The sequence below is a fragment of the Pseudoliparis swirei genome, chromosome 20, assembly GCF_029220125.1.
Source record: "Pseudoliparis swirei isolate HS2019 ecotype Mariana Trench chromosome 20, NWPU_hadal_v1, whole genome shotgun sequence".
Classification (NCBI taxonomy): domain Eukaryota; kingdom Metazoa; phylum Chordata; class Actinopteri; order Perciformes; family Liparidae; genus Pseudoliparis; species Pseudoliparis swirei.
The window spans coordinates 570727-587175 of NC_079407.1; the positions used below are offsets into that span (position 1 = coordinate 570727).

A 16449-nucleotide genomic window follows, 5' to 3' on the forward strand; every position below is an offset into this window, starting at 1 on the left:
TCAAGCCGCACCTGAGACCTGCAGACAGAACGCCCAGAGCATCAGGTGAGGAGCACTGAGGAGGGAGCAGGGCGTCTGGGCCAAAGGCTTCAGGGTGTTGTTGTTGCAGGAGGGAGACCTTCATCACCGGACCCTCCTCTCTGCTGCCCCCGGAGGACGACCTCGGGACTCCACCCAGACCGGACTCTGTTCAGGGTGAGGATCCAGTCTGGTTCCTGGGTCTTTAGAGAGACCCAGGAGGCCCTGGTCTTTAGAGACAGGAGGCCTCGTGGTCTCCTGGACCTCTCAGGGGGTCTTTAGTCTTTAGAGAGACCCAGGAGGCCTCGTGGTCTCCTGGACCTCTCAGGGGGTCTTTAGAGAGACCCAGGAGGCCTCGTGGTCTCCTGGACCTCTCAGGGGGTCTTTAGAGAGACCCAGGAGGCCTCGTGGTCAGGGGGTCTTTAGAGAGACCCAGGAGGCCTCGTGGTCTCCTGGACCTCTCAGGAGGTCTTTAGAGAGACCCAGGAGGCCTCGTGGTCTCCTGGGTCTCTCAGGAGGTCTTTAGAGAGACCCAGGAGGCCTCGTGGTCTCCTGGACCTCTCAGGGGGTCGTTAGAGAGACCCAGGAGGCCTCGTGGTCTCCTGGGTCTCTCAGGGGGTCTTTAGAGAGACCCAGGAGGCCTCGTGGTCTCCTGGGTCTCTCAGGGGGTCTTTAGAGAGACCCAGGAGGCCTCGTGGTCTCCTGGGTCTCTCAGGGGGTCTTTAGAGAGACCCAGGAGGCCTCGTGGTCTCCTGGACCTCTCAGGAGGTCTTTAGAGAGACCCAGGAGGCCTCGTGGTCTCCTGGACCTGTCAGGAGGTCTTTAGAGAGAAGATGTGATCCTCGCTGCAGGAGCAACTTGGCCGCCGGTGGCTTCACCAGAGACCAGACTGGTGTCTCACTGTCTGATTGATCTCTGATGTGTCTCTGAGACGGCAGTTTGAATGTTGTTGTTTCAGACGCTCAGCTGCTGCAGACCAACGGGAAGCTGCCCATGTGGTTCAGGAAGCTGGTGAGTTGCTGCTGGCGCCGGCATCTCTGTCGGGGGACGTTTCTACTGCTGTGTTTTCATCAGCAGGGTCAAGGCGGAGCCTCCTCTGCCGGCCAATCAGACGCCGAGCCTCGTCAGGTGAGGAGCCGGTGGGCGGAGCAACCGAACCCGCTGACCATCTGCTCCAACTCCTCCCCGAGTCCCACCAAGAGTCAGGAGGAGGAGGAGGCGCTTGGAGAGGAGGAGGGAGACTTCCACCCTCAGAGTCTGGAGAGTATGCTGGAAGAGGAGGAGGAAAATGAAGAAGAGGAGGTGAGCTCAGTCTTCTGATTACAAAACCAGGAGTTGGGAGTCACGTGACCAGCTGGACGGAGATGGCAGCATAAAGCTCAGCTCCGAGCCCAACCGTGTCAAATAGTTGTTTCATTGGTTCCAACCTCGATATTTTATACTTTTTAGTTTGATAAAGATAGTTAAAGTAGAATGGCAGGCAAAGGCAGATCTCAACGATACTGATGCCATTGCAGAGGCAGTGCTGGAGAAACAGAAAAGCTCCTTGGAGCCACGCTTTGCTCGGATCCAACAGGTCGACAACTGCTCTCCATGCACAGCATCTCTCACTGCGAGCCTCGGCTCGATCAGGTCGGAGGTGCACAGCCTAAGAACTACGGTGGAAAGTAACTCAAGCGCTCTTGACAGCCATGACCACGCTTTGAAGAGCTGGAAGTGAAGCTAGCAGATATGGAGGACAGAAACCGAATGTGCAATATTCGTGTCATTGGTTTGAAAGAGGGGCTAGAAGGCTCTAGCGCAACCCAATATCTCTCTCCCTGTCTGAGTGGTTCCCACAACGGGCAGATCTGCAGATCGATATTATGAGAGCTCACCGAATCGACAGTGAACGGAAGAATAATGTCACAACTAATCGCACGTTGATGTTCAACGTGCTTCGCTCCACAACCAGGCAGGCGGTTCTTCGGGCTGCGCGGAAATCGCCTCCCACCATCGATGGTCGGAGAACTCGCTTCTCCCCGGATTACAGCAGCTACAGTCAAACGCCGCCAAGCTCTTCGTCAAGCTATGGATTCAGCTCGCACCAAAAGGCTCTGGACTCTTTCCTGCTCCATCCGGCAACCCTGGAGATCAAGGAAGGCGCCCAGTATCGAGCCTTCAGCTCCGCTGGAGATGCTGAGCAGTCCGTGAGCCGAGCTCCCTCTCGCCCGCCTGCTGCAACGGAGACGACCGGCGGACCGGCTGCTCACAGGACCGACGAGAACGCACTGGAAGAAGTGCAGCACTCAACTGTCTGCCTGACGATGGACCCTCGGTTCGTCTCAATATCCCAGTTCCAGTGTTATTACATTGTCTGCTTTGTAGAGACGGAATGCCAGATTGAACTGTCTTCCTATAGCCTAGCCTGCTCGCTAGGCTTGTTAGGCTAACATAAGTTAACTACGAGGCCATTACGCCTTCGCTTTTTCTGCTTTTTACTTTTGACGAGGAATCTGTTTATTTTACGTTAATTTAATGTGGAACCAATTACTGTTGTAAACCAGGTACATATGGGCTATGTGTTCCTTTTTACTGCTCCATATCCACTCTGGATCACAGACCTATTCTGAGTGTTAGCTCTTTAGCTATGTTCCCCCTTTGTCTCATTGTCATGTCGGCCGTGTTCCCTGTCTTGCGTGATGTGTGTTGTGACCCAGCTTTGGATGCGATATTGTTGGGATTCAACGAGGTGAAGGGCGGTAGCAATATGCTTCTCCACGTGTGCCTACACTTAGAGCGCAGCCTCTTTGATAATGGGTGATCTTACATTTTTAGTTTGGAATTGTGGTGGACTGAATGCCCCTCATAAAGGAACCGGCTCTTTAGGCTTACTAAAAAAGAGGAACGTTGACATTGCATTCTTACAGGAGACTCATTTGCTGCAGGCTGATACCGGCCGTTTAGCCAATAGATTCTATCACACAATTGCGTCTTCCTCAGCGAGCACAAAAACGAAAGGAGTCGCCATTGTTGCAAAACGAAATCTCCCACTTAAAGTGCTGTCCTCTTGGTCACATGACACAGGCAGGATTGTGATCTCCGTGATAGAATTCAATACTCGGAAGATTGCTCTAGTGTCAGCTTATCCGCCGAATGTTTTTGATGGAAACTTCTATAATACGCTCACCAAACAAATGCTGGAGTTAACGGACTGTTCCTTCATTGTTGGTGCGGATTTCAATGCTGTTTGGGACCCAAGTATTGATCGGTCAAATGCAAAGGCCACAGGGGAGCAGGCTCAGGCTCAGGGGAGCAGGCTCAGGGGAGCAGGCTCAGGCCACAGGGGAGCAGGCACAGGCCTCAGGGGAGCAGGCTCAGGCCACAGGGGAGCAGGCTCAGGGGAGCAGGCTCAGGCCACAGGGGAGCAGGCACAGGCCACAGGGGAGCAGGCTCAGGCTCAGGGGAGCAGGCTCAGGCCACAGGGGAGCAGGCACAGGCCACAGGGGAGCAGGCTCAGGCCACAGGGGAGCAGGCTCAGGGGAGCAGGCACAGGCCACAGGGGAGCAGGCTCAGGCCACAGGGGAGCAGGCTCAGGCCACAGGGGAGCAGGCACAGGCCACAGGGGAGCAGGCACAGGCCACAGGGGAGCAGGCACAGGCCACAGGGGAGCAGGCTCAGGCCACAGGGGAGCAGGCTCAGGCCACAGGGGAGCAGGCTCAGGCCTCAGGGGAGCAGGCTCAGGCTCAGGGGAGCAGGCTCAGGCTCAGGGGAGCAGGCTCAGGCCACAGGGGAGCAGGCTCAGGGGAGCAGGCTCAGGCCACAGGGGAGCAGGCTCAGGGGAGCAGGCTCAGGCTCAGGGGAGCAGGCTCAGGCCACAGGGGAGCAGGCTCAGGCTCAGGGGAGCAGGCTCAGGCCACAGGGGAGCAGGCTCAGGCTCAGGGGAGCAGGTACAGGCCACAGGGGAGCAGGCTCAGGCCACAAGGCTCAGGCTCAGGGGAGCAGGCTCAGGCCACAGGGGAGCAGGCTCAGGGGAGCAGGCTCAGGCTCAGGGGAGCAGGCACAGGGGAGCAGGCTCAGGCTCAGGGGAGCAGGCTCAGGGGAGCAGGCAAAGGCCACAGGGGAGCAGGCTCAGGCTCAGGGGAGCAGGCTCAGGCTCAGGGGAGCAGGCACAGGCCACAGGGGAGCAGGCTCAGGCCACAGGGGAGCAGGCTCAGGGGAGCAGGCACAGGCCACAGGGGAGCAGGCCACAGGGGAGCAGGCTCAGGGGAGCAGGCACAGGCCACAGGGGAGCAGGCACAGGGGAGCAGGCTCAGGCCACAGGGGAGCAGGCACAGGGGAGCAGGCTCAGGCCACAGGGGAGCAGGCTCAGGCCACAGATGCTCTGAAGTCATGGGCCAACAGTTTAGGGCTTATAGATACCTGGCGCAGTGAACCCCACCTGTAAGGATTACTCCTTCTTCTCAGGGAGACATCAATCTTTTTCCAGAATAGATTTTCTTTTTGCATCCCCTCATTTATTCAACTCAATTGATAAAGCGGTGTTACTTCCAATGGCACTATCTGACCATAAAGGGGTCTTTTGCTCCACCACCCTAGGCCGACTGTCTCAACGTGCTGCTAGATGGCGTTTCAATACCTCTTTATTAAATAATGAATTCTATGTCACACAATTCATTGCAGAATTCCAGACGTTTGCAGAAATTAATGTTGGCTCTGTAGAAGACCCAAGGATTCTGTGGGACGCAATGAAAGGTTTTATTAGGAGCAATACCATTCTATTCTGCTCTAACGCACGCAAAGCTAGGACACCAACTGTGAAACCTTGAATCTGAATTCACCAGATTAGACTCATTGATGCAAACAAACTTTACTGACCAAATAGCTTTAGAACGATCACTAGTTCAGAAGGAAATAAACAACATTCTGAAACGCAAATCTGAATTCCTAATTCATAGAACGCGACAGCGCTATTACTTCCAGGGTGCTTGACCTAGTCATTTACTTGCCATGAGAATCAGGTCAAGTGACCATTTTTCAGATATTCCGGCTGTTAAATCTTCAGATGGCAATATCAGAACTGACCTTGTTGAAATAAATAAATCTTTTCAGACATTTTATTCTAATTTGTATCAATCAGAGGTTACTTTGGATAAAACCCACTGTGACGGATGGTTAAATCAGCTTGACTTGCCCAAGTTATCAGTGGAGGAATCAGCTGACTTAGACAATTTGGTCACTAGAGACGAACTAAGAATGGCAGTACAGAATATGCAAAGGAACAAATCACCAGGTTTTGATGGGATCCCCCCTGAATTTTATGTTACTTTTTGGGAACAGTTGGGTCCATTCCTTCTTGACATGATTAACTTCTCTATTGGAAAGGGTGAATTCTCAAGGGATGTTAACACAGCTCTGATATCCTTACTCTTGAAAAAGGATAAGATTCAAGATTCAAGATTCAAGATGTTTTATTTGTCACATACACACACAGGGTGTGCAGTGAAATGAAAGTGGCAATGCTCAGCAGGAATGTGCAAGGGCAACAAGTACACACTATTTACAATAAAAAACAACACAATATTTACAGTAAGTGTGTGTGTGTGTGTGTGTGTGTGCCTAAGAGTGTGTGTGTGTGTGTCTATGTGGGGTCCTGGTGAGGTCGGAGTTCACAGTCCTGATGGCCTGAGGAAAGAAACTCCGTCTCAGTCTCTCTGTTCTTGCAGCGTGACTACGGAGGCGCCTGCCTGACCGCAGCAGCTGAAACAGTCTGTTGTTGGGGTGGTGAGGATCCTTCATGATCCTGCCGGCTCTGGTTCTGCACCTCCTGGTGTACAAGTCCTGCAGGGTGGGGAGTGTAGTTCCAATAGTGCGTTCAGCCCCACGCACTACTCTCTGCAGAGCCTTCCTGTCCTGAGCGGAGCAGTTGCCAAACCAGGCTGTGATGCTTCCTGTCAGGACGCTCTCTACAGCTCCAGAGTAGAAGGACTGAAGGATCCTCTGGGAAACTTTAAATTTCCTCAGCTGCCTGAGGTGGTAGAGGCGCTGCCTTGCCTTTCTCACCAGAGTGTCTGTGTTCGTTGACCATGTCAGATCCTCGGTGATGTGGACTCCCAGGTATTTATACCCGCTCACCCTCTCCACAGTAGTCCCGTTAATCCCCAGTGGTGAGTACGTCCTCTGTTGTTGTACCCTCCTAAAGTCCACAATCAGCTCCTTAGTTTTGGTGACATTCATGATGAGGCTGTTGTCCCGGCACCAGAGTGACAGCTCAGGATAAGGATCCTACAGAGTGCTCAAGCTATCGTCCTCTTAGCCTGTTAAATTCTGATTTAAAAATATTTGCTAAAGTCTCATATGTCAAAATTAATAAACTCTGACCAAACAGGATTCATAAAAACGAGATTGGCAGCAGATAATGTTAGATAATGTCTATTCAAGCCCGTGTCTCTGTGGTTAAAATGAACATCTTATCCAGGATTAACTTTGTGAGCTCTATGCTTCCTCTTTCTCCTCCTTCTGACTACTGGCATAAATTAGAGGCAGCAGTATCGAAATTCATTTGGAAAGGCAAGCGGCCACGACTTAAAAAGTCTACTCTACAGAGGAGAAAGGAGAACGGTGGTCTGTCAGTTCCCAACTTTAAACTCTATTTTTGGTCTTTTGTCTTAAGGCCTCTTCTGACATGGTTTGACCCAGATTCCTCAGTGTGCTGGCGTGCTTTAGAACGTGCTCTGACAGAACCATGGTCACTTCATGACGTTCTTTTTGCCAATATCTCTAACAAACAGTGCCAGCTGCGCTTTGGCCCCATTGTCTCTCATCTTATCAACCTGGAGAGTGGTTGAAACATATTGCCATGGACCATGCAATTGGCATACACTTTCTCCACTATTCAACAATAAAGCACTTGTGATTGGTGGGAGGCCTATAACAGCTCCGCATTGGGAACAGAGGGGGGTTCATGATCTAAAAGACATCTTTAACGAGACCGGCTTGTTATCTTTTTCTGACTTACAAAATGCATTCAGTCTACCACGTTCCTCGTTTTTCTTTTACCTTCAATTAAGATCAGCGCTCAAGGCGTATGGTGTCCCCTGGCGGACATCTTTGCCCATCCATCCTATCCGGAGACTATTTACAATGCAGGCAAAAACCAGCGGTGTGGTATCTAAGCTCTATCAGTTTTTGGTGACACCTGGCCGCCTCAGCCTTCCTATGGAGAGGGTCTGGGAACGGGATTGCCCAGACCTGGTCACTGGTTTTGACTGGCATGATGTATGGTCTAACATCTCAGAAGTATCACGCAATCCAGACCATCAGCAAATTCACTACAATTTCATTCATAGGACGTATCTCACCCCTGTGAAAATGCATCACATGAAAATAATGACCAGTCCTTTATGCACTTTTTGCCCACTAAACACTCAAGGAACATATCTTCACATGTTCTGGGATTGCTCCCCTGTTTGTCAGTTTTGGAACAATATTGCATCCAAGTTATCTGTCTTGATTAATGTTACTGTGCCTGTCACTCTGTGTTTTGATTCTAAATGTTTTTGATTCAGACTTTCAGCTCTCTAAAATCCAAATGCGTGTTGCATTTGCTGGACTTACAGCTGCTAAGAGAATGATTGCAACCCGTTGGAAACCACCTCATGACTTGTCTGTTCGAACATGGATGCTTTCCTTTTTGGATGTGGTATATATGGAGATCTCTACAGCTCGCATAAATGGAGCATCAGAAAAGACTTTGGACACTTGGGTCAACATTGCTGACTCTTTGAAACATATGCTGTCGATGTGTGCTATCGCCCCTTACTACTAATTGAACATGTCCTTGGTCCCTATCAATGTTATTTGTCTGTCTGTCTGTCTCTTGTGTTGTGTGTATATTTATGTCACCCCCCCCTCTTTCCTCTCTGCTTTATGATTCTGAGAGACTCCTTTGGTCTCAGCATATTGTTTGTAATTTGAAAGGGCACCATGTGTTGGTTTTCCGCCATCCTGTGTGATTCTGCTAAATAAAAACATTTGATCACAACAACAACAAAAACCAGGAGTTGAGACCTAGAAGTAGAAGTGGAGACAACATTGTCTCCGTGTGACGTTCAGGTGCTCCAGAATCCAGGAGACGGCAGCAGCTACGTCCTCTACCCCACCACCACCTCCACCAGGTGAGGGTCCTTGAAGGTGCAGCTCAGAAGCTCAGAGACACTTTCACCAACACCTGTTTGTCCTCAGGGAGTTTGACACGGAGGTCAAAGGTCAGGGGGCGGAGCCTCTGTGGAGTGCTCAGCTGAGTCCAGACTCCGCCTGCTTCGACGGCTCAGTGGGAAGTTTGGAGCAGCAGGACGCGGGTTAGTCTGGTTTATTATCACCATCACCTCTCATTGTTATGGACCATTGTTATCTCTCATTGTTATGGACCATTGTTATCTCACATTGTTATGGACCATTGTTATCTCTCATTGTTATGGACCATTGTTATCTCACATTGTTATGGACCATTGTTATCTCACATTGTTATGGACCATTGTTATCTCTCATTGTTATGGACCATTGTTATCTCATTGTTATGGACCATTGCTATCTCTCATTGTTATGGACCATTGTTATCTCACATTGTTATGGACCATTGTTATCTCTCATTGTTATGGACCATTGATATCTCTCATTGTTATGGACCATTGTTATCTCATTGTTATGGACCATTGTTATCTCATTGTTATGGACCATTGCTATCTCTCATTGTTATGGACCATTGCTATCTCTCATTGTTATGGACCATTGTTATCTCACATTGTTATGGACCATTGTTATCTCTCATTGTTATGGACCATTGTTATCTCATTGTTATGGACCATTGCTATCTCTCATTGTTATGGACCATTGTTATCTCACATTGTTATGGACCATTGTTATCTCTCATTGTTATGGACCATTGTTATCTCTCATTGTTATGGACCATTGTTATCTCTCATTGTTATGGACCATTGTTATCTCTCATTGTTATGGACCATTGTTATCTCTTTGTTATGGACCATTGTTATCTCTCATTGTTATGGACCATTGTTATGGACCATTGTTATCTCACATTGTTATCTCTCATTGTTATCTCTCATTCTTATGGACCATTGTTATCTCTCATTCTTATGGACCATTGTTATCTCATTGTTATGGACCATTGTTATCTCTCATTCTTATGGACCATTGTTATCTCTCATTGTTATGGACCATTGTTATCTCACATTGTTATCTCTCATTGTTATCTCTCATTCTTATGGACCATTGTTATCTCTCATTCTTATGGACCATTGTTATCTCATTGTTATGGACCATTGTTATGGACCATTGTTATCTCTCATTCTTATGGACCATTGTTATCTCTCATTGTTATGGACCATTGTTATCTTATTGTTATGGACCATTGTTATCTCTCATTGTTATGGACCATTGTTATCTCACATTGTTATGGACCATTGTTATCTCATTGTTATGGACCATTGTTATCTCTCATTGTTATGGACCATTGTTATCTCACATTGTTATCTCATTGTTATGGACCATTGTTATGGACCATTGTTATCGCACATTGTTATCTCACATTGTTATATCTCACATTGTTATATCTCATTGTTATCTCTCATTGTTATCTCACATTGTTATCTCTCATTGTTATGGACCATTGTTATCATTGTTATGGACCATTGTTATCTCATTGTTATGGACCATTGTTATCTCACATTGTTATCTCTCATTGTTATGGACCATTGTTATCTCACATTGTTATGGACCATTGTTATCTCATTGTTATGGACCATTGTTATCTCTCATTGTTATGGACCATTGTTATCTCACATTGTTATCTCTCATTGTTATGGACCATTGTTATCTCTCATTGTTATGGACCATTGTTATCTCTCATTGTTATGGACCACTGTTATCTCATTGTTATGGACCATTGTTATCTCTCATTGTTATGGACCATTGTTATCTCTCATTGTTATCTCACATTGTTATCTCTCATTGTTATGGACCATTGTTATCATTGTTATGGACCATTGTTATCTCATTGTTATGGACCATTGTTATCTCACATTGTTATCTCTCATTGTTATGGACCATTGTTATCTCACATTGTTATGGACCATTGTTATGGACCATTGTTATCTCTCATTGTTATGGACCATTGTTATCTCTCATTCTTATGGACCATTGTTATCTCACATTGTTATCTCATTGTTATGGACCATTGTTATCTCTCATTGTTATGGACCATTGTTATCTCTCATTGTTATGGACCACTGTTATCTCATTGTTATGGACCATTGTTATCTCTCATTGTTATGGACCATTGTTATCTCTTATTGTTATGGACCATTGTTATCTCTTATTCTTATGGACCATTGTTATCTCTTATTGTTATCTCTCATTGCTATCTCACATTGTTATGGACCATTGTTATCTCTTATTGTTATGGACCATTGTTATCTCTCATTGTTATGGACCATTGTTATCTCTCATTGTTATGGACCATTGTTATCTCATTGTTATGGACCATTGTTATCTCACATTTTTATCTCTCATTGTTATGGACCATTGTTATCTCTTATTGTTATGGACCATTGTTATCTCACATTGTTATGGACCATTGTTATCTCTCATTGTTATGGACCATTGTTATCTCTCATTCTTATGGACCATTGTTATCTCACATTGTTATGGACCATTGTTATCTCTCATTCTTATGGACCATTGTTATCTCTCATTGTTATGGACCATTGTTATCTCTCATTGTTATGGACCACTGTTATCTCATTGTTATGGACCATTGTTATCTCTCAATGTTATGGACCATTGTTATGGACCATTGTTATCTCTTATTCTTATGGACCATTGTTATCTCTTATTGTTATCTCTCATTGCTATCTCACATTGTTATGGACCATTGTTATCTCTTATTGTTATGGACCATTGTTATCTCTTATTGTTATGGACCATTGTTATCTCTCATTGTTATGGACCATTGTTATCTCTCATTGTTATGGACCATTGTTATCTCACATTTTTATCTCTCATTGTTATGGACCATTGTTATCTCTTATTCTTATGGACCATTGTTATCTCACATTGTTATGGACCATTGTTATCTCTTATTGTTATGGACCATTGTTATCTCACATTGTTATGGACCATTGTTATCTCACATTGTTATGGACCATTGTTATCTCACATTGTTATCTCTCATTATTATGGACCATTGTTTCACATTGTTGTTTCTCCTTGTTGTTTCATTGTTGTTTCACATTGTTGTTTCTCATTGTTGTTTCACATTGTTGTTTCTCATTGTTGTTTCATTGTTTCACATTGTTGATTCACATTGTTGTTTCACATTGTTGTTTCATTGTCTCCTCAGACACCGACTCCCTCAGTCAGGGCAGCTCGGTGGGCAGTTTGGTTCTGGAGGACGAGGAGGACCGAAGCTCTCTGAAGGACCACTTCGATACTTTGGGCTCCAGTCTGAGCGATGGTACCGAACACGCTTCATCTTACTCATCTTCATCAATCTGTGTGCTGACGACCTTTGACCTTTCAGAGAAGTTTGACACCGACCCGAGGACTCTGCAGCCTCCGGAGGAGAAGCACTACCTGAATCCTCGGCTCAGCATCTCCACGCGCTTCCTGTCCCGGTTCCAGGACCGAATCAGGTCTGTTTACCCACAATCCTCAGGTGTCACAGGTGTGACCCTCTGGCCTACAGGGAGGGAGGCAGCGTCGCCATGGTGATAAGACTTTTCCTGCTGTGTTTTCAGGACGGGGCCGAGCCGAGCTCCGCCCTTCGACTCCATCCCGACCAGAATCTTAGAGGAGAGCAATGTCAGCAACACAATGGTACTAACACACCTGAGACACACCTGAGACACACCTGAGACACACCTGAGACGCACCTGAGACGCACCTGAACACACCTGAGACAAACCTGAGACAAACCTGAGACAAACCTGAGACGCACCTGAGACGCACCTGAGACGCACCTGAGACGCACCTGAACACACCTGAGACACACCTGAGACACAGCTGTAAGCTAAAGGGAGGCCTCCTGTGTAGGGTTGGGTACCGAGACCCGGTGCCAATATGGTACCGGTTCCAATACAACCGGTATTACCCGGACCGAAACGCAACGCACATTTCGGTGCTTCTTTCCGGTGCCTGAGCCGATTGAAATTGAAAAAAACTATTGTTGTGAACTTCTGTGGTGACTCCGCCCTGTCAGCAGGTTACGAGCCTCTCATGTGTAACTCTGACAGCGGAGGCGTGGCCGTGTGTGACTATAACCCGTGTGGAGCACACCAGCGTCAGGCTGGACGCATGAGGAGGCCGTCACCGGTCCCCCTGAACACGGGGAGACCGATGATGACGAGCAGCCGTGACTCAGATTAGTACCCTATCGTTGATTGCAAGTCTTGCATTCATAAAAGTAGGCCAAGAAATAATAAATTAGCCATTATAACCATGCTTAAGCTAGCTCGTAGCTAACACGAGCTACGAGCTAGCGCTAGCTACGAGCGTGACAGTCTGCTAGCAGATGTGTTGATGTCCAGCGGTCCCGGCTGTTTACCCGGTGTTACCGGGAATATAATGACGGAGGAATAAAGACCGGGGGCGTCACTTTGTTTCAGTGTAACTCTCGCTGTCAGAAGCAACACTTTGTGTCACGTGTCATCTTCAGTCCCTCTGATTGGTTGTTCTCTTTCTCCATCAAAACAGTGACAGGATTAACCCTATAAGGTCTGCACATGACAATACATATCACATCATATAATGGAGAACATTGTGTATGTTAACAGTCTGATATCCGTTGTGTGTCGGTGCTCCATGATAACGGCTTCTCCAGGGAATATGGCCAAAGAGGTTTTTAAGAGGCTCCGTCCTGGGTCCCCTGCTCTTCCTCTCACTATGGGGTCCCTCAAGGCTCCGTCCTGGGTCCCCTGCTCTTCCTCTCACTATGGGGTTCCTCAAGGCTCCATCCTGGGTCCCCTGCTCTTCCTCTCACTATGGGGTCCCTCAAGGCTCCGTCCTGGGTCCCCTGCTCTTCCTCTCACTATGGGGTTCCTCAAGGCTCCGTCCTGGGTCCCCTGCTCTTCCTCTCACTATGGGGTCCCTCAAGGCTCCGTCCTGGGTCCCCTCCTCTTCCTCTCACTATGGGGTCCCTCAAGGCTCCGTCCTGGGTCCCCTCCTCTTCCTCTCACTATGGGGTCCTCAAGGCTCCGTCCTGGGTCCCCTGCTCTTCCTCTCACTATGGGGTTCCTCAAGGCTCCGTCCTGGGTCCCCTCCTCTTCCTCTCACTATGGGGTCCCTCAAGGCTCCGTCCTGGGTCCCCTGCTCTTCCTCTCACTATGGGGTCCCTCAAGGCTCCGTCCTGGGTCCCCTGCTCTTCCTCTCACTATGGGGTTCCTCAAGGCTCCGTCCTGGGTCCCCTCCTCTTCCTCTCACTATGGGGTCCCTCAAGGCTCCGTCCTGGGTCCCCTGCTCTTCCTCTCACTATGGGGTTCCTCAAGGCTCCGTCCTGGGTCCCTCCTCTTCCTCTTACTATGGGGTCCTCAAGGCTCCGTCCTGGGTCCCCTGCTCTTCCTCTCACTATGGGGTCCCTCAAGGCTCCGTCCTGGGTCCCCTCCTCTTCCTCTCACTATGGGGTTCCTCAAGGCTCCGTCCTGGGTCCCCTCCTCTTCCTCTCACTATGGGGTCCTCAAGGCTCCGTCCTGGGTCCCCTCCTCTTCCTCTCACTATGGGGTTCCTCAAGGCTCCGTCCTGGGTCCCCTCCTCTTCCTCTCACTATGGGGTTCCTCAAGGCTCCGTCCTGGGTCCACTGCTCTTCCTCTCACTATGGGGTCCCTCATGGCTCCGTCCTGGGTCCCCTGCTCTTCCTCTCACTATGGGGTCCCTCAAGGCTCCGTCCTGGGTCCCCTGCTCTTCCTCTCACTATGGGGTTCCTCAAGGCTCCATCCTGGGTCCCCTGCTCTTCCTCTCACTATGGGGTCCCTCAAGGCTCCGTCCTGGGTCCCCTGCTCTTCCTCTCACTATGGGGTTCCTCAAGGCTCCGTCCTGGGTCCCCTCCTCTTCCTCTCACTATGGGGTCCCTCAAGGCTCCGTCCTGGGTCCCCTCCTCTTCCTCTCACTATGGGGTCCCTCAAGGCTCCGTCCTGGGTCCCCTCCTCTTCCTCTCACTATGGGGTCCTCAAGGCTCCGTCCTGGGTCCCCTGCTCTTCCTCTCACTATGGGGTCCTCAAGGCTCCGTCCTGGGTCCCCTCCTCTTCCTCTCACTATGGGGTCCTCAAGGCTCCGTCCTGGGTCCCCTGCTCTTCCTCTCACTATGGGGTCCTCAAGGCTCCGTCCTGGGTCCCTGCTCTTCCTCTCACTATGGGGTTCCTCAAGGCTCCGTCCTGGGTCCCTGCTCTTCCTCTCACTATGGGGTCCTCAAGGCCTGGGTCCCCTCTTCCTCTCACTATGGGGTCCCTCAAGGCTCCGTCCTGGGTCCCCTCCTCTTCCTCTCACTATGGGGTTCCTCAAGGCTCCGTCCTGGGTCCCCTCCTCTTCCTCTCACTATGGGGTCCTCAAGGCTCCATCCTGGGTCCCCTGCTCTTCCTCTCACTATGGGGTCCCTCAAGGCTCCGTCCTGGGTCCCCTGCTCTTCCTCTCACTATGGGGTTCCTCAAGGCTCCGTCCTGGGTCCCCTGCTCTTCCTCTCACTATGGGGTCCTCAAGGCTCCGTCCTGGGTCCCTCCTCTTCCTCTCACTATGGGGTCTCTCACTATGGGGTCCTCAAGGCTCCGTCCTGGGTCCCTCCTCTTCCTCTCACTATGGGGTCCTCAAGGCTCCCCTGGGTCCCTCCTCTTCCTCTCACTATGGGGTCCTCAAGGCTCCGTCCTGGGTCCCTCCTCTTCCTCTCACTATGGGGTTCCTCAAGGCTCCGTCCTGGGTCCCTCTCTTCCTCTCACTATGGGGTCCTCAAGGCTCCCTGGGTCCCTCCTCTTCCTCTCACTATGGGGTCCCTCAAGGCTCCGTCCTGGGTCCCTCCTCTTCCTCTCACTATGGGGTCCTCAAGGCTGGTCCTGGGTCCCCTCCTCTTCCTCTCACTATGGGGTTCCTCAAGGCTCTCCTGGGTCCCTCCTCTTCCTCTCACTATGGGGTCCCTCAAGGCTCCGTCCTGGGTCTGGGTCCCTCCTCTTCCTCTCACTATGGGGTCCTCAAGGCTCCGTCCTGGGTCCCTGCTCTTCCTCTCACTATGGGGTCCTCAAGGCTCGTCCTGGGTCCCCTGCTCTTCCTCTCACTATGGGGTTCCTCAAGGCTCCCCTGGGTCCCTCCTCTTCCTCTCACTATGGGGTCCTCAAGGCTCCGTCCTGGGTCCCTCCTCTTCCTCTCACTATGGGGTCCTCAAGGCTCCGTCCTGGGTCCCTCCTCTTCCTCACTATGGGGTTCCTCAAGGCTCGTCCTGGGTCCCTGCTCTTCCTCTCACTATGGGGTCCTCAAGGCTCTCCTGGGTCCCTCCTCTTCCTCTCACTATGGGGTCCTCAGGCTCCGTCCTGGGTCCCTCCTCTTCCTCTCACTATGGGGTCCTCAAGGCTCCGTCCTGGGTCCCTCCTCTCCTCTCACTATGGGGTTCCTCAAGGCTCCGTCCTGGGTCCCTCCTCTTCCTCTCACTATGGGGTCCTCAAGGCTCGTCCTGGGTCCCTCTCTTCCTCTCACTATGGGGTCCTCAAGGCTCATCCTGGGTCCCCTGCTCTTCCTCTCACTATGGGGTCCTCAAGGCTCCCTGGGTCCCTCCTCTTCCTCTCACTATGGGGTTCCTCAAGGCTCCGTCCTGGGTCCCCTCCTCTTCCTCTCACTATGGGGTTCCTCAAGGCTCCGTCCTGGGTCCCCTCTTCTCTCACTATGGGGTTCCTCAGGCTCCATCCTGGGTCCCTGCTCTTCCTCTCACTATGGGGTCCCTCATGGCTCCGTCCTGGGTCCCTGCTCTTCTTCTCACTATGGGGTCCTCAAGGCTCCGTCCTGGGCCCCCTGCTCTTCCTCTCACTATGGGTCCTCAAGGCTCCGTCCTGGATCCACTGCTCTTCCTCTCACTATGGGGTCCCTCAAGGCGCCGTCCTGGGTCCCTCCTCTTCCTCTCACTATGGGGTCCCTCAAGGCTCCGCCCTGGGTCCCCTGCTCTTCCTCTCACTATGGGGTCCCTCAAGGCTCCGTCCTGGGTCCCCTGCTCTTCCTCTCACTATGGGGTCCCTCAAGGCTCCGTCCTGGGTCCCCTCCTCTTCCTCTCACTATGGGGTCCCTCAAGGCTCCGTCCTGGGTCCCCTCCTCTTCCTCTCACTATGGGGTTCCTCAAGGCTCCGTCCTGGGTCCCCTCCTCTTCCTCTTACTATGGGGTTCCTCAAGGCTCCGTCCTGGGTACCCTGC

The 16449-nt window shown here is 50.4% G+C and overlaps 1 protein-coding gene across 1 annotated transcript in view; it reads left to right on the forward strand.

Annotated features, from left to right (window-relative positions):
- Nucleotides 1-16449, forward strand: part of LOC130210684 (WD repeat-containing protein 62-like) — a 35118-nt gene that overhangs the window by 13531 nt on the left and 5138 nt on the right. The window contains exons 14-22 of the mRNA XM_056441167.1: nt 6-45; nt 110-195; nt 977-1029; nt 1093-1320; nt 8113-8174; nt 8242-8357; nt 11417-11530; nt 11597-11708; nt 11814-11892. Of these exons, the coding sequence (XP_056297142.1) occupies nt 6-45; nt 110-195; nt 977-1029; nt 1093-1320; nt 8113-8174; nt 8242-8357; nt 11417-11530; nt 11597-11708; nt 11814-11892 (890 nt within the window). The remainder of the gene's footprint in view (nt 1-5; nt 46-109; nt 196-976; nt 1030-1092; nt 1321-8112; nt 8175-8241; nt 8358-11416; nt 11531-11596; nt 11709-11813; nt 11893-16449) is intronic.